Here is a 17712-nt window from a genome sequence, read left to right on the forward strand (position 1 = left end):
CAAGACTGTCTTGGAAGCTACCTGATCACTTATTCAGAACTCAGCTTGTGGTTTAAACATTAAATCCTGCGCTTATCATCTTAATTTTAAAGGCACGTGGAAATCTTTTGACTAAACACTTACCCTCCACAAGTTTTCCAGAAGGAAATGAAGTGTGCATACAACTATTAGCTATTCGGGTGACTCACCAGAGTGCCGTCGACAAAACTAGAAACACTCGAGGGAAACGATTAGGAAGGAATGATCACAAAATAGACTTTTCAGCAGTCATTAAAAATATCACAGCACATTTATTGACAGAAGAAGAAGTGCAGGTCATGTTGACATGTGAACAAAATAGAAGGCAAAATAGCATACTGTATGGACTCCATTTTTGTAAAAATATATAGGCATATGTAGCAAATAAAAGACCTATAGGAATAGACATTGAGTTGGCGGCTCAGTGGGTGTTTATTATTTTCTTTGTGTCTCTCCCATCTGGTGCAGGCTGCCTTTGAACTTGCAATGTAGCTGAGGGTGATCTTGAACTTCTGATCTTCTTGCTTCTACCTCTCAAGTGCTGAAATTTATGTGTTCGCTTGTGTAATGAGAGGCCAATCCTTCATTTTGATTAAATGAGTCTGGTTTTTTCATCCTCTTCACAAAGTAGAACTGATTTCTAAGTTGACACAGAAGCCACAGTCTTCCAATGTACAGGAGCTGGCAGGAGCTGCCATAGTCACGTCCCACATGGGAGTCAGGGAAGAGCCTGTGACATTAGCACCCACATCCTAGGCTCTGCTCCAGGGTCTCCAGGCCCAGCCAGCTCCTCAGCTCAGCTCAGCTCAGGCATTCTACTCCTGTTGAGTCACCAGCCTCATCATCTTCAGAGCCATGTCCCCTTGGTCAGCAGGAACCTAGAACCAAGAAGCATCTAAATTAGTGTTCCTGACGTAAGTACTGGGTCAAGGACAAGGGTGACTGACATCCTCCTTTCTAGGAGAGATCTAGGAAGATTTGTGATAGCTGTAAAGAAAGGGCCTCCTTGCTGGACCAAAGTTCTGGGCTCCCAGTGCGTTGGGGCCTGAAGAAGTTGGCATTTAGGGAGCCTGCTATTCCTCGAGGATGATCTGTTGACTTCTCCCTCCCCTCTTTTCCCATGTCCCCTCCCGCCTCTCCTCCCCCCTCCTTGCTTCCTTCCTCTATCTCTTTTTAGCAGAGCATGACACCAACCCTAGATAGAGCCTCACACATGCTAGGTAAAGGTTTTACTACCGAGTCGCATACCCCTAGCCCTTGGTGACTTCCTTATGGGGGCTGTGTTTATGGTCCTGGGACGCAGCCTATTTAAGAAAGAAGGAAGACAGTGCAGAAAGAAGGGCTGAGGATGTAGCTCAGCTGCTAGCGTCATTGCCTGGCATGCATCAAGTCCCGCGTTCCATCCCCAGTAACATGGGAAACAGGCTGAGAGCGGGCATGCCTGTAAGACCGGCCCTTGAGAGTGGAGGCAGGAGGATCATGAATTCAAAACCAGACTTAGCAATATAGAAAGACAGAAGGCAGCTTAGGCTAAGTTGTCAGATTCTGCCTCAAAAAAGAAAAGCAAAACAAAAAAACATCAGTACGTTTAAAAAATTTTGGGGTGGCTAGAGAGATGGCTCAGCAGTTAAGAGCACTGGCTGCTCTTCCAGAGAGGACCTGGGTCCAAGTCCCAGCAAGCACACGGTGGCTCACAACTTTTTCTAACTCCAGTTCTAGGGGATCCGACACCCTCACACAGACACACATGCAGGAAAAACACAAAAGCACAGGAAATAAAAATAAATTTAAAAAATTTATTTTAAAAAGCCAGATGTGGTGGTGTGCACTCAGCACTCCTGTGGCCGGACGAAAGGCAGAGACGGAGAATCACCCAGAAATTCGTGGGCTGGAACAGCAGACACAGAGAGACCCTGCCTCAACAAGGTGGAAGGAGAGCCAACTGAAGGACATTCTCTCATGTCCATATGCACTTCAAGGCATGTACACACACACACACACACACACACACACACACTAAATAATAACAGAGAAGGAAGGAGATGTTAAGCATTTGAAAGTGTTCCTTTTGGAGGAGGAAGGTCTTTGCCCAGGCTGGGGATGGAGTAGAGAGGAAGAGGAGACAGTCTAACTGAAGAGCTAAAAACCAATAGTAATGAACCATTGCTTGGCATGGGTCCTGAGCCTTCCACTGTTTCTTGGATCTCAGATTTTTAGAATAAATTTTAAAAAAATCTTCCATATATGGAAGTTTTGAAGAAATCTGACTCTTTGGAAAAGAAACTGGTATAAGAGTTGGAAACTACACCTATCTGTATATATTTTTAGTAATAAAACATAAGCTGAGAATGCACTGAGAAAATATATAAGTAAAAAATCTTTCATACACCATTAAAAGAGGGAAGGTTGAAGGAAGGCCTTGGTTTTTCTCCTTTACTGGAAAAGGCTGAACCGTGGTCTCCAGGAGTGCTGGTCTGAATAGGAACGGCCCCCTTAGACTCAGGTGTGTGAACGCTTGGTCCATAGGGAGTGGCACTATTGGAAGGTGTGGCCTTGTTGGAGTGGGTGTGGCTTTGTTGGGGGAAGTGTGTCACTGTGGGGGCGGGCTTTGAGGTCTTAGAAGCATGGGCTCTGTTCACTTTCTGCTGTCTGCAGATCGAGATGCACAACTAACTCTCAGTTCCTTCTCCAGCACCATGTCTACCTGCATGCCGCCATGTTTTCCATCAACGACAATGGACTGAACCTCTGAACTGTAAGCCAGGCCCAATTAAATGTTTTCCTTTATAAGAGTTGCTGTGGTCATGGTGTCTCCTGACAGCAATAGAAGCCCTGTCTGAGACACTGGCTCTGATATCCCCACCCTCTGATCCTGTCTGAGCGACTGTCCTGGACTCTCCTAACCAGGGCTTCCTAAAATGACACCTGGCCAACTGAAGGGAATGTCTTAATGACAGTTGCCAAGGGCTACTTTAGCTTGAACATGCTGTTCTGTTCTGTAAGTGACAAACCAAGGAGAAGGGGTCTGAAACCCACGATGGAGTGGGGGCCCACACAGCGTGTCACTTGAAGATTCTCTAACAGCTTTGCCCAGGTCAGCAGTGAAGGTACCCACATTCCACAGATCCGCAACTAAAGCTACCTTAACCCTGGCCCCCACCGCTTCATGTATCTGTCCGTCCTTCAAAGGGCGGGGTGCTCCTCCCCTTTCTGAGATGTTCCTGTATCTCAGGATGGCCTTAAATTCACTCTGTAGCTTCGGGACTCTCTACCACATCGGTCTCAACCTTCCTAACAGTGGGACCCTTTATGTTCCTCATGTTGTGGTGACGCCCAACATAAAATTATTATTATTATTTTTTTGGTTTTCGAGGCAGGGTTTGTCTGTGGCTTTGTGCCTTTCCTGGAACTCACTCTGTGGCCCAGGCTGGCCTCCAACTCACAGAGATCCGCCTGGCTCTGCCTCCCGAGTGCTGGGATTAAAGGCGTGCGCCACCGCTGCCCGGCTCCTAAAATTATTTTTGATGCTACTTCATCACTGTTATGAATCATAATGTAAATATCTGCGTTTTCTGATGGTCTCAGGTGACCCCTGTGAAAGATTCATTTGACCCCCAAAGTGGGTTGAGACCCACAGGTTGAGAACCGCTGCTCTAGCAGGCTGTGGTAGTGATGCCTGTAATCATAGCAATTAGGAGGTGGAGGCATGGGAACCAGGAGGTCAAGATCATCTTTACTACATAGTATATTTCAGACTAGCCTAAGCTAAACCAGCTTTGTCTCAAAAAAAAAAAAAAAAAAATTCTGAGTTGTTGACCTGGGTTTAGTGAAAAATTGTCATATGGTGCTGGGGAGATAGCCTATCATTAAAAACTTGCCCTAAGCTGGGCAGTGGTGGTGCACGCCTTTAATCCCAGCACTTAGGAGGCAGAGGCAGGTGGATTTCTGAGTTTGTGGCTAGCCTGGTCTTATAAAGTGAGTTCCAGGACAGCCAGGGCTATGTAGAGAGACCTTGTCTTTAAAAAAAAAAATGCTGGGTATGATGGCATGTGCTTTAATTCCTAGTCCTGGGGAGGCAAGGACTGAAGCATCCCTGAGGCAGGCTGGCCGGCTGGCCTTGCCTAACTGGTAAGTTCTAGGACCAACGAGAGACCGTGTCTCAAGGGAGGTAGTCGGCATTCCTGAGGACAGTGTTACAGGTTATCTATCCTCTGGCCTCTATAAACAGGTACTTGCATATACACCCATGTGTACCATCCTGAACATGTGCACCTGCACAGACACATGTATGTGTACACACACACACACACACACACACACACACACATTAAAAACTTCTTTCCGGGAGCTGAAGAGATGGCTTAGGAGTTAAGAGCACTGGCTGCTCTTCTAGAGGACCCAGGTTCAATTCCCAGCACCCGCATGGCAGCTCACAACTGTCTGTAATTCAAGTTCCAGTGGATCTGACTCCCTCACAAAGACATGCAGGTCAAACACCAATGCATTAAAAAAAAAAAAAATTAAAAAACTTTTTTCTGGCTGGATGCAGTGGCTCAGACCTTTAATTCCAGGACTCAGACAGCAGAGGCAGACCGATCTAGTCTATATAGTGAGTTTTGGGCTAGCCAGGGCTACACAGTGAGATACTATTAAAAAAAAAAAAAAAGCCAAAGCCAAATGAATGTAGGACATAATTTCCAATGATTTTTTTTTAAATGACCCTAATTCCTTCTACTACTTTCTTTTTCTTATTTCTATGAAGTAGCATTCTCAGCAGTGACCATTATAAAATCAAACTAATGGGCCAGCAAGATGGCGCAGCAGGGAAAGGCAGTTGTTGCTAAGCCAGACAACCTGAATTTGGTCCTCTGGACCCACGAGGCTGAGGGAGAGAAGGGACGGCCCTGAGCTGTCTTTTCACCTCTACATGTCCGTCACCCCCCAACCCTCTGCAAAAATAACGTAATTAAAAATATTTTCAAGTCAAAATAGCAGGGCTAGAGAGGTGGCTCAGTGGTTAAGAGCACTTGCTGTTCTTCCAGAGGACCTGAGTTCAGTTTCCAGGATCCGTGTTGGGCGGATCACCTGTAACTCAAGCTTGACACCCTCTTTTGGTATCCATGGGGACCCACAGGCGTGTGGCATGTACTCGTATAGACACATACATCTGAAAATAAAATAATGGTCTGGAGAGATGGTTCAATGGTTAAGAGCACTTGGCTGCTCTTCCAGAGGAGCCGGGTTCAATCCCAGCACCCGCACGGCAGTTCACAGAGGGATCTGACACCCTCATACAGACGTACATGTCTGCAAAATACCAATGCACATAAAATAAAAATAAATCATTTAAAAGAAAGAAAAATAAAATAAACCCCCCAAAACTAAAACAGAGGTAAGTTCTGAAAATTACTGAAGATCCTCTTTGTCTGGAGTATCAAATATTCAGCCAAGATATATTTCTTTACATAAAAATAAACAGGCCTATGTGTCTCACTACTATGAAAATTTAGTCTCTAATAAATAGTAAAATTATATGTATACCAAAAATTGTCTTTAAATAAATTTATGATTCACTATTAGTAAATGTTTGATTTGTAATCCTATCATATTTCTGTAAACCTAGGCCCTCTGAGGCCTGCAGTTCCACGAGGCCAGGAACTTAGCACAGGTTCCCCACCTCTAGGCTCCAGGCACCTGCCAGTAGTATCCACAATTAGTACTTAGGAGACATATGGGTGTTTGTTTAATGAGGTTTTGGGGGACCTTCTGCTTCTGCTATTCCCAATTCCTTCATCAATGTGTGTCTGTTGTGGGACTTGGGGACACTTGGGATTAACAATCTCTCAAAGAAAGCTACGTAATCAACACATAACCTAAAAAGGAAATAGTGTACATTCCCTCCACGGGCATGGAAGTGCCCACAGCCTTGAGTCCCTCTTTATACCACAGCCTCTTCCAAACATGTCCCTGGGCCACCACTGCTTGGAGACACTCCCCACCTTGTGCCATGCGTACTGTGACTAGACTTCACAAAGCGGCCAGCATTTTTGTTTTGTTTTGAGACAGGGTCTTAGGTAGTCCAGGCTCTGGAATTTACTATGTAGCCAAGGCCAGACTTGAATTCCTGATCCTCCTGGCTGTCTCCTGAGTGCTGGGATTGTATGAGGATGTCACTGTGCTCAGCTCAGCTTTAAGCTTTGTTTTAAAAATTTATTTATTATGTATACAATGTTCTGCCTACATGTATACCTGCAGGCCAGAAGAGGGCACCAGATCTCACTCTAGATGGTTGTGAGCCACCATGTAGTTGCTGGGAATTGAACCCAGGTCCTCTGGAAGAGCAGCCAGTGCTCTTAACCTTTGAGCCATCTCTCCAGCCCCTCAGCTTTAAGTTTTATGTGTGATCATGGAAAGGTAATTCTCTCTTCTTCTCCCAGGGTGAACTGTTAAGAGCAATGCATCCTATGAATTCATTTAAAACAGAGAACGAAGAGGAGCCCAGCATACCTCGCTCAGGGAGATTTCAACTTTAAAATGAGTTTACGTTCAGCCTCAAAGAAATGCTAAGAGAGGCGGAATAACCCTTAGATGAAGGACATGACACCAGAGTGCTTGAGATTTTTTTTTCAGACTTTGAAATTCTTGCATATTCACAACAAGGAATCTTGAGGCTGGGACTCAAGATGACTGTCACTCACCCTTATGGGATGAAGGTAATTTTGTGCAATGATTTTAGCACATGGTGTCTCGACTATGTTAGATGACCTGAGGTCTGGCAATGATATTTCTCCTTGCAAAGTCATGTTAATGTTTAAAAAGTTTTGGAGTTGAGATTTTTGGATCAGCAAGGCTCAACCTTAGTAGAATTTCATTATAAAAAACTCAAAACACAGATTGGGGAGATAAATCAGCTGGTGAAGTTGCCCTGAAAGCTTGAGGACCTGAGTTCAGACCCTTAGCATGCGTGAAAAGCAGTCATGGCAGCCCAGGCCTGTAACCTCAGCACTGGAGAGGCAGAGATTGGCAGACCCCAAGCTCACTGGCCAGCCAGCCTAGCTCAATTGCTGAGCTCCAAATTCAGGGAGACTCTGTCTCAAAAAATAAGGTTGAGCCAGGTGTGGTGACATGTGCCTTTAATCCCAGTAGAGGCAGGCGAATCTTTGTGAGTTCAAGGTCAGCCTGGTCTATGGTCTACATAGTCAACCCCAGGCTAGCCAAGGCTATGTGGTGAAACCCAGCCTACAAACAAACAGGGTGATCAAGGAAGACAATAACCAGCATAACTCTGGCTTTCACACGCATGCAAGAATGCAAGATACACACACACACACACACACACACACACACACACACACACACACACACACACGGGGCGGGGAGTGAGTGGGACTGAGGGGTAGGGACCCCAAATATTCCCAAGTCTGAAGCTTTTCTTGGGATCACTCACCATGTGACCCGCCTTTAGGATCCAGTAGAAGGCTAGGTTCTCATAGGACTTGGCGAAGGCAGATGTTTCCACAGACTTAGGATTGCTGTACAGAGCCTTCCATTTCAGCTGGTTGAATTTGGACAGATGTGGCCACTTCAGCTTCCGCAACCAGGCCTCCTGACCTAGTGAGAGGGGCCAAGGAACAGGATCAGTACTAAGAGCTTGGTGGAGTCAGAGACAGAGAAAATAATCTAGGTCCTATAACTTAGAGGCTGGCTTTTTTTTTTTTTTTTAACTTTTAAATGTCTCAGTCTTTTTTTTTTTTTTTTAAGAGAATGTCTTGCTAAATTTCAAGTATTTCAGGCTGGCCTTGAACTCACTCTATTACTCATCTAGGCCTTGGGATTTTTTTTTTTTTTAACATTTATTTTTAAAGTTTTATTTGCATTGGTGTTTTGCCTGCATGTGTGTCTGTATGAGAGCATTGGATCCCCTGGAACTAGAGTTACAGACAGCTGTGAGTTGCCATGTGGGTGCTGGGAATTGAACCTGGGTCCTCTGGCAGAGGAGTCAGTGCTCTTAACCACTGGGCCATCTCTCCGGCCCCCAGGCCTTGAGATTTTAATCATTCTGTCTTGGCTTCAGTAGCTATAATCACTGAAGGGACATTAACCCACTCGGAGCACGTGGCTCTGGCAGGCCTTGCCCTTCTCCCCAGTTCCCCCTGCCTTGCTAACAGCCACTGGGTTACATTCCTAACGCTAGCCCCCAGGGTCTATTCCCTTATTTGGCCATCTCCTCCTCCTGAGGCTGACTACTATGGTCCAGCTATCAAGGTATTGAAGCCCAGCAATCTGAAGCCCCCGTTTGGCTCACCTAATTAACATGCCCAATTAAGGTCAAGCACCTCATCCTAACATGAGGTTTCCCCGTGTACCTTTATAAACCGCCATTTTCCTGTGTCCACGTCTGCCTCCTCTCTATCCAGAGGCAATCCTTTGTCCTCTGGGACAAATACCCCGCCCCCTTTCCCTGGTTCCCTCCTTTGTCTCTTATTCCCGCCCTCTGTCCATCTGGGACAAATAAATCTCCTCTGTGCTGAGAACTTGGCCTTGGGGGTCCTGAGCTGTGACTTTTCCTTCCAGTCCCAGGCTGGGTCACTAGGCACAGCTTTCCCTGTGGGTTCTAAGATCTGGTCTCTAAGCACCCACAGGACTCCGTGGCTCTCAAACAAGGCAATGGGATCCTGCCTGAGAGACCAATTCTCCTGGGGCCTTGGAAATAGAGTTGTTGATGGTTAGTGTTTAACACCTTCTGTAACACACCACAAAAATAAAAAAGCTTTCCCTCAATTAAGTAGTGAATATGGCCAAGAGCCAGGAAGACAAGAGGTGGGCAGATATTCATTTTTTTATTCATACCCGGGGACCCCAGAATTGGAAAGACCCAGGAGTTGATGACGGATATAGCAGGAAATGGTATTCCTCCTGACATTAATGCCACTGACCCCAAGGCTAATGTATCCAAGGCCATTTCTTTCTAGCTTGACCCATGATTGCTTCCATGTGTCCCCGAGAGTTGGTTCCTACCCATAGTGTCCACAATGAGATCCAGCTGTCCATTATACACAGTCACATTGACCCCAGCTTCCAGCAACTCATCCACAATATGGACGACAGGCTTCATGAAGTCTTCCTCCATGCTTATGAAGACGTAAGATGACTGGGCTACAGAAGGAGGAGAGAAAGGTAGCAGGTTAGAATGGGCCGGATTAAGAAGTATTTTTTGCCAGGCAGCGGTGGCGCTTGCCTTTAATCCCAGCACTCGGGAGGCAGAGCCAGGTGGATCTCTATGAGTTCGAGGCCAGCCTGGTCTACAGAGCGAGATCCAGGACAAGCACCAAAACTATACAGAGAAACCCCGTCTCAAAAAATAAATAAATAAACAAATGAATGAATGAATAAATGAATAAATAAAGAAAGAACTATCTTTGAGCCCAAGCATCCTAAACTATGGTACCCAAAGGTCCCTAGATAGCGAAGGCTGAATGACAAACAGGTGCTCCACAGAGGGACCGAGTGGCCAGCAATAGCTGGGTAGAAAGGAAATACAAATTGTGCCCATGGTCCCTTTGCTTGGGGAGCTTGCCGTGTGCAACAAGGAGCCGGAATCTGCAGAAAGAAACCGGGAGGCAGAGGCCCAGAAATCCTTTTAGCTAGTCCACTTGGGAATAAATTGTGCTTTGGGCCAAAGTTATTTCGGTGCTAAGTCATCTCAGGGCCGTGTTCCAAGTACTGAGCCTAAGCAGGGCTATCTTACCACAGACCAAACCAGATCTAAGCTACTTCAAAGCAGGCCTTCAGGAAAGGCAAATGGCTAAGAAGTGCCCGCAGCCAGCAGCCAGCACAGACTCCTGATGCCCGACCACCTGCCCCGCCATCATAGCTGGTGACATTACAGCCACCGCCATTTATCTGACGGGCACGAGGCTACGTAAATATTACAGAGGCGATTTCCAGTTCTTCCTCACTGTGCTGGAAGACAGGCAGCCTGGACCATGTCCAAGTAAAGGAGGCTCAGAGAGGCTGAGGAACACAGCCAGGGTGAAACTGCCAGCCCCCAGTGAGTGAGCTAAGACTTGAATTCAGACCTGACCGACCCACTGCAACTCAGAGCCAAGGAAAGCCTGTCCTTTTCATTTATTTGGATGTTTAAGAAGATTTATTTTCTGTTTATGTGTATGTGTGTGTGTGTGCCTGTGTACAGTCAGGTGCACCACATGCATGCAGTGCCCGTGGAGGCCAGAAGAGGGCACTGGATCCCCTGGAACTGGAGTTAGAGATTGTAAGCTATCTATCCAGGGTGGGTGCTAGGAACCAAACTCGGGTCCTCTGCAAGAGCAGCAAGGACATTAACCTAGGCTGACCTGGAACTCACTGTGATACAGACCTTAGCATCCCAAGTGCTGGGTTCACACGTGTGAGCCACTACGCCTGGCTATTTATATAAAGACAGGATCTTACGATGTAGCCCATGCAGGCCTTGAACTCTCAATCCTCCTGCCTCAGACTGCTGAGTACTGGGGACTGCAGGGGTCTGCCACTATACCAAACCCTCTGCAGCGTCTAATGCCATAGTCTGGCTTTTTTATTTGACTCAGAGATATGAAGATACTAAGTCAGAAATGAGCTCCAGTGATGTAGATTGTGATAGGGCAAGCCATGAAAGCTAATGAAGTCAGGACCAGGGTCAAAACATAGCTCTCATCAGGCAGCGGTGGTGCACACCTTTAATCCCAGCACTCAGGAGGCAGAAGCAAGTGGATCTCTTTGAGTTTGAGGCCAGCCTAGTCTACAGAGCAGATGCCAGGACAGCCAGGACTACACAGAAATCCTGTCTGCAAAAACCAAAAACAAAAAAAAAAAAAAAAAAAAAAAACAGAAAAAACATAGTTCTCAGCAGCTCCAAGGGGGGTGACCTGAGAAAAGAGAAAAGGGCCCCCTGACCTTGTAGTCTTGGGGTATCTTGGATGCAAACCAAAGAAATGCCTCTCTGCTTGTCCCAAAGGCCCCCATAGGACTATGTAGGACCTTACCCAAGATTTCTATCTGGCCTTGGTCTCTAAAGACTCAAGTATTTCCACACTGTGACCTCCAGAGCAGAAGACAGGCATGGCAGACCGTATCTAGCACCAACCAGCATGTCTGAAGGGCCAGCACGGGAACGGGTCAGAACTTGCCAGTGCACGTGGGTTGTCTAATACCCTTCAAAGGACCTTTGGCTGGAAATCTCACATGTGACCAGCTGTGGCTTTACATGTAGCATTTTATCATATTTTTTTTTTCAATTCTGTTTATGTTCTGATGGGTGGGTAGGGGTGGAGACAGATACATGCCATGGGCACATGCAGAGGCCAACGGAAAGCTTCTGGGAGTCAGGTCTCTCCTTCCAGCACGTGAGTCCGGAAGACTGAAGTCAGGTCAACAGGTTTGATGACAAGTGCCTTTAACCACGGGGCCATCTCCCCGGCCCTTTATTGTTTTTAGAGGCAGTGTTCCGCTAAATTGCCCAGGCTGGCCTCAAACTTGTGATGCTCCTCTGTCAGCCTCTAAGTACTGGGAATTTCAGGCGAGCACTACCATGCCCCACGCCTGTGTTTTCACTGTGTTACAAGGTAAAGGGTGTAGTAGTCCCCATGCATCCATACTAGGCTTCAACACTGATCGACGCACAGCCAATCATAGGCCACTTCCCAGCCATTTCTCTGCCAGCTCCTTATTCTGATTCACTGTGTCAAGTCGCTGACTGATTCTCCATCTGCTGCAGACGGCAATGTTACTTTACTTCCCACAGACCGACATCACCAAGGAAACCCAGTCTACGAAGGAAGGCCTCTCAAATGGCACACATCCCCCTTACAACGGCACTTGATTAGGTCATTTAAGTACCTCCCCAGGAGCAATCCTCAGGGATAATTTTGAGCTTCTTTCTGATGGGGCCATTCATGAGTTGACTCAAGGTGTCTCCCTGTAGGTGTCTCACGTGACGCTGGCACAGGCGAACTGAAAGCAAACTGGTACACAGTGAGTCAAAGACCCGGCGCCAGGACCCCACAGACACCTTTCCCAAGCTCCCGGGGGAGTCGGCACGGTGGAGGGAGGCCTTTCCCTGGAAAAGGAAAAAGGGTCACTTTGATCCATGCGGAGGGGAGAAAGGGGGCCAGAAGCAGGTTGAAATCGGATAGGTTGGTATTGGTAACTGTAGTCTGTGGGCACTGTAGGGCCACTGGGATTACCCTGAACAGACCAAGGAAGTCAGCTGAGAAGAGGAATCAAGGCGCATTCAGCTTGCTGGGGGAGGGTTTCGGGCATTCTGCAATCAAAGCCAAGCCGGGCCAGCTGAGAGACCACTACAGTCAGCCCTGCAGGGACCTGACCCTGCAGTTCAGTGAGCAGAGACTGCTGCCCCGTGATGCAGCTCACTGGTAGAGCATGTGCTGAGCATGCACTCGGTCCTGGGTATCATTCTCAACCCTCCCTCATCCAAAGGCATTGGTTCCCATTGCTCCCTGGCCCTTTGGCTCGAAGATCAAGTTGCTTCCCAAATACAGTATGCTAAGGAACACCAATCAAAAAATAAAAAATAAAAAAACCAAGAAACCACTGTATGATTCCATTTATATAGAATGTTGAGAAAAGCCAAAACCCAGAGACACAGAAAGCGACTGAAGTGATTGCCTGGGGCTGGGAGTGGGAAGAAGAGGCTGCAAATGCATGTGTGGGCTCTTTCTGGGGTGATGGGAATATTCTAAAACTGGATTGAGGTGAAGAGTGGGCAACTCTGTGAATAGACTTAGAACCACTGAAAGCTACTTTTCTGTTATATAAACTGCATGTTGGTAACAGGACAGGTCTTCCTGCACAGAGGCGGGGTAGGGGCAGGGTATGCTCACCTAAGGGGCTCCGGGGGAATTCAAGGCTCGCTTCCATAGAGGCTTCCGGAGTGCTTTTAGTTAGGATGTTATAGAAGTTTACCCCGTCTGTGTTCTGAAATAGAGAGCACATTTCGGGTGGTTTCTTTTTCTGTCCGCTGTCCAAGTTTGACAAACAGAAAAGTGCTTGGCTTTCCAAGGATGACCGTAAGCTTATAAATTTACTGGACTAGTAAGAAAGCCTCTCTAAAGGCTTAGATGGCAGCTGTGCCCGCCCGTGTGCCTACAGCACATAGCTCATGGGAGCCCAGGCACCACTGGAACACAAGGGCCTGTGCGTCAGTGTGCAGGGAGCTGAGTGGCCGAGTGGCCATCGAGTTCTTTTTTTGACCTGACTCAAGGCAGAATACTACTTGCCAAGGATCCAAATAAGAAAATCCATTGTCTTGAAAGTACACATTCCCCTGAGCACCGCGGTCTCTTTTCTCGGGTATTTAGAGATGTTAGCTTACGTTGTACTGGTGGTCCTCAAACTTGCTGTGTAGCTGAGGATGACCTGGAACCCCTGATCCTCCTGCTTCTTCTACCTCAGAAGTGCTGGCTTACAGATGTGCACTACCAGCTGTGGTGTTTTGAAAGAAAATGGGCCAGGCAGGGGTGGTGCACGCCTTTAGTCCCAGTACTCAGAAGGCAGAGGCAGGCAGACCTTGGTGAGTTCGAGGCCAGCCTGGTCCACAGAGTGAGTTCCAGGATGGCTAGGGCTACACAGAAAAACCCTGTTTCAAAAACTAAAAAAAAAAAAAAGGTCCCCAAAGGGAGTGGCACTATTAGGAGGTGTGGCCTTGTTGGAGGAAGTGTGTCACTGTGCGGAGTGTGGAGGCGGCTTTGAGGTCTCATGTATGCTCAAACCACACTCAGTGGGAAAGACTACTTCTTGTTCCTTGCACAAGATGTAGAACTCTCAGCTCCTTCTCCAGCACCATGTCTGCCTGCATGCCGCCATGTTCCACCACGATGATAATAGACTAAACCTCTGAAACTGTACGCCACCCCATTAAATGTTTTCCTTTGTAAGAGTTGCCATGGTCATGGTGTCTCTTCACAGCAATAGAAACCCTAACTAAGACACATACTAAGCTACTGAATCATATTTTTTGTTTGTTTGTTGGGTTTTTGTTGTTGTTTCGTTTCTGAGTCAGGGTCTCATGTAGCCTAAGCTGACCTTAAACTTATGTAGCTGAAGTGACCCTGAAATTCTGATCCTCCTGACCCTACCTCCCAAGTGCTGGGACATTACATGAATGTACTACTTTGCTTGGCTACCAGACAGTCTTCCTTCTTTTTTTAATTTTTTTTTTTTTTTTTTTTTTTAATCAGACAGGGTTTCTCTGCATAGACCTGGCTGTCCTGGAACTCACAGAGATCCACCTGCCTCTGCCTCGAAAGTACTGGGATTAAAGCTGTGTGCCACCACTGCCTGGCTAAGACAGATTTTCTTTTTTTTTTTTTTTTAAAGATTTATTTATTTATTATGTATACAGCATGTATGACTACAGGCCAGAAGAGGGAGCCAGATCTCATTACAGATGGTTGTGAGCCACCATGTGGTTGCTGGAATTGAACTCAGGACCTCTGGAAGAGCAGTTAGTGCTCTTAACCTCTGAGCCATCTTGCCAGCCCCAACAGTTTTTCTTATAGAATCCGAACATTCAGTCGGGAACAAGGAGGTCTTTCAAGCCTAGGAGGCTTGCTGACCCTCTAAAGGCTACGATGTCATTTGCTAAGGCCATCTAGATCATCATTCGACATGCAAGCATTTCTAAGACTGTGGGAGGCCCAGGATAAGACTCATCCTGACAACACCAGCCATGGGTCCCATCCCCCAGCCGCAAAGCCATGTCATGCTCGGCTCTTTACCTTTTCAATGACTGTCTCTGCTTTCCCCCACAGCTCAGTGGCCTTCTTGTAGAAACCCCTGTTGAGAGCGTCCAGGACTTGCTCTGCAATGTCGGACACCTCAGCCAGGCCTTTGTCGTCCAGGAGAGACTGGAAGACAAACGGAGAACAAAAAGCCCGCTCGATTAGGGAGTGAGTGTGCATCCGGTCCACTCGATTAGGGAGTGAGTGTGCATCCGGTCCTGCTGCAGCTGGGGATGAGCAAGAGAGAGAGGGAAAATGGGAGCTAGCCTAAAGAGGGCATAGTCAGAAGAGTCAGAGAGGGGCCGGGGATCGAACCCAGGACCGTGTGCGTTCTAGGCCGTGTTCTACCCCTGAGTTACACCCCCAGCCCCAAGTCGCATACTTATTGACGGAAGAAACAGCGCAGACTGTTAAATGAATCAAGATAGTAGGCCCATGAGGGTTTAGGTTTACCATGACCTTTCAACTTTGGGGGAGGGGGTATCTGAAAAGTCGCATAAGAACAAGAGATTCAAGATTGTGTATTGGGCTGGAATGGAGACAGAGGCAGGTGGATCTCTGTGAGTTTTAAGTTATCCTGGTCTACATAGGTTGGGGGGCTGGGGACGTAGCTCAATTGGCAGACTAGACAAGAAGCTATGGGACACATGAGACCCTGCCTTAAGAAGGTGGGGATGGAAGCCGGGCGGTGGTGGCGCACGCCTTTAATCCCAGCACTCGGGAGGCAGAGGCAGGCGAATCTCTGTGAGTTCGAGGCCAGCCTGGGCTACCAAGTGAGTTCCAGGAAAGGCGCAAAGCTACACAGAGAAACCCTGTCTCGAAAAACCAAAAAAAAAAAAAAAAAAAGAAGAAGAAGGTGGGGATGGGGAGGAGGGGGCATGACATGACAATGCTTGGGGCTAAGTTCAGTTGTAGCTTTGCATGTATGAGGACTCAATTCCCAGCAACAAACACACGTGACACACAATTTTTCAAAAGAAATCCCTAGGGCGTCAGTGAGGCACAACTCTGCGTGTGTCTGTGAGGATTTTTCCATATTAGATTAACTGAGGTGTGAATGTGGACAACCAGTGACTGGGGTCCCAGACTGAACATAAAGGGGCAAAGAATGCCCAGTGAACACCTGCATGCCTCTCTCTCTGCTCCCTGATCCTCCTGTCTCTGCCACGACGGACCACACCCTCTCCAACTGTAAACTGAAAGAAATCCTTCTTCCCTTCAGTGGCTTTCTGTCAGCTGGTAGCAATGATGATAACTAATACACTCTCTCTGGAGACCAAAGGAGTTCGGAGGTCAGGGGAGTCAGGGATGCTGTTTCCCATGGAGACTGCAGAGCGGAGGACCCACCCACTTACCATGCTGTACAGGTAAGGGCCCCAGGACAGCACTGAATCTAAAGAAAACCAAATAAGCACAAATTAGCTATGTCTTTCCAAAAGACCACCCACTGGCTTCCCTTCAAAGTGCCAAGAGACAGGAGCAAGAAACCAGGAGTTCAAGGCCGGCATCAGCTATAAAGCAAATCTGAGTCAGGTTAGATGACGTGAGAGCTTGTCTTGACCAACCAACTGAACAAGAAACAAAACAAACAAACAAACAAAAACCAACAAAAAGTCACCTTTTGTTAGAACAGTGGTTCCCAACGTAGGAGCCATTTAAGCGCCCAAAGGAATATCTGAAGACATTTCTGGTTGTCACACTGAGGGATCCCACTGCCATCTCATGACCAGAGGATGAGGATGCTACAGACAAATGTCCAAAACTGGGGGCCGGGGAGATGGCTCGGCAGGTAAGAGGGCTTGCTGCACAGGGCTGAGGACCTGAGTTCGAATCCCCAAGCCCACATACAAAGCCAGGTTTGGTTGTATGTGCCTACATGCCCAGCACTGTGTGGGCAGAGATGGGAAGAATTGCTGAGGCTACCGGTCCAGTTCCAGGGTCAGGGAGACGGCCTGTCTCAAGAAATAAGGCCGAAGACCGGAGAGCTAGCTCAGCAGTTAAGACCACTTTCTGCTCTTCCAGACGACCCACTTTGAGTTGATCAGGTGGCTCACACCCACCTGTAACTCCAGTCCCAGAGGATCTGATGCCTGCTTCTGGCCCCTAAGGCAAGGCATGCACATAGTGCGTAGACATACATGTAGGTGAACACCCACACACATGAAATAAAAATAAAGTCTCAGAAAAGGTAGAGAGTGATAGAGAAAGACACTTGATGTCCTCTTCAGGCTTATGCATGCATGCATGGGCACATGCATTTGCACACATGTATTAACACACCACATGCACACATCTCACACATACTGCCCCCCCCACAACAACAAAAAAATATCCTTAATACACAGAACAGCTCCCCACAACAACACTACACTATTCCAAACGGCAGTGGTGCTGAGGTTGAGGAAACCCAAGAGAGTTAACCTGGCCAAGATGATCACTTCAGATGCCTGAAGCCACACCCTGATTGCATCCGAGATAGACCGCTCCCGTCTGTGTTCCCAAAGGATTACAAAAGCGCGGGCCTCAGACTTGCAAGACCCGACACCAACCTTGCCTCACCACCACCACCACGGGTCACGCATGGAAACTTCACAGCAAATGCTCTTCCAGCGTCAGGATGCTAGAGGGGACAGGCCAGTGACACAGATTCACCCTGTGCTGCTGAGTCACACAGAACTGGGTCTCCTCTTTTCGAGGCCACTCACGCTGTCTGAGAGAGCATTTCAACATCCCCCCCGAGTGTTTACAGCCATCTCCCACTGTAAACTCTGATTCCTTCGCTGGGAAAATCACTTCAGAGGACTCAGCTTGGTCGCAGAGGCCATGCCAATGACAAGGCTCGTCCCCACACATCCTGGATGGCCTGGGGGGAATGAATGCTTTCTGGGATGGCTTCTCCAAGAACCCAGAAACT

General features: G+C 47.5%; 1 protein-coding gene across 1 annotated transcript in view; it reads right to left on the bottom strand.

Moving 5' to 3' along the window:
* Positions 1-270: 270 nt before the first annotated feature.
* Positions 271-17712, bottom strand: part of Scpep1 (serine carboxypeptidase 1) — a 32438-nt gene continuing 14996 nt past the window's right edge. Inside the window, exons 7-13 of the mRNA XM_028878209.2 lie at positions 16154-16191; positions 14796-14924; positions 12900-12993; positions 11896-12009; positions 9037-9174; positions 7466-7629; positions 271-896 (exon numbers count right to left, since the gene is read on the bottom strand). Coding sequence (XP_028734042.1) covers positions 834-896; positions 7466-7629; positions 9037-9174; positions 11896-12009; positions 12900-12993; positions 14796-14924; positions 16154-16191 — 740 coding nt within the window. The 3' untranslated portion in view covers positions 271-833. The remainder of the gene's footprint in view (positions 897-7465; positions 7630-9036; positions 9175-11895; positions 12010-12899; positions 12994-14795; positions 14925-16153; positions 16192-17712) is intronic.

This window comes from Peromyscus leucopus, chromosome 8b (assembly GCF_004664715.2).
Source record: "Peromyscus leucopus breed LL Stock chromosome 8b, UCI_PerLeu_2.1, whole genome shotgun sequence".
Taxonomy (NCBI): domain Eukaryota; kingdom Metazoa; phylum Chordata; class Mammalia; order Rodentia; family Cricetidae; genus Peromyscus; species Peromyscus leucopus.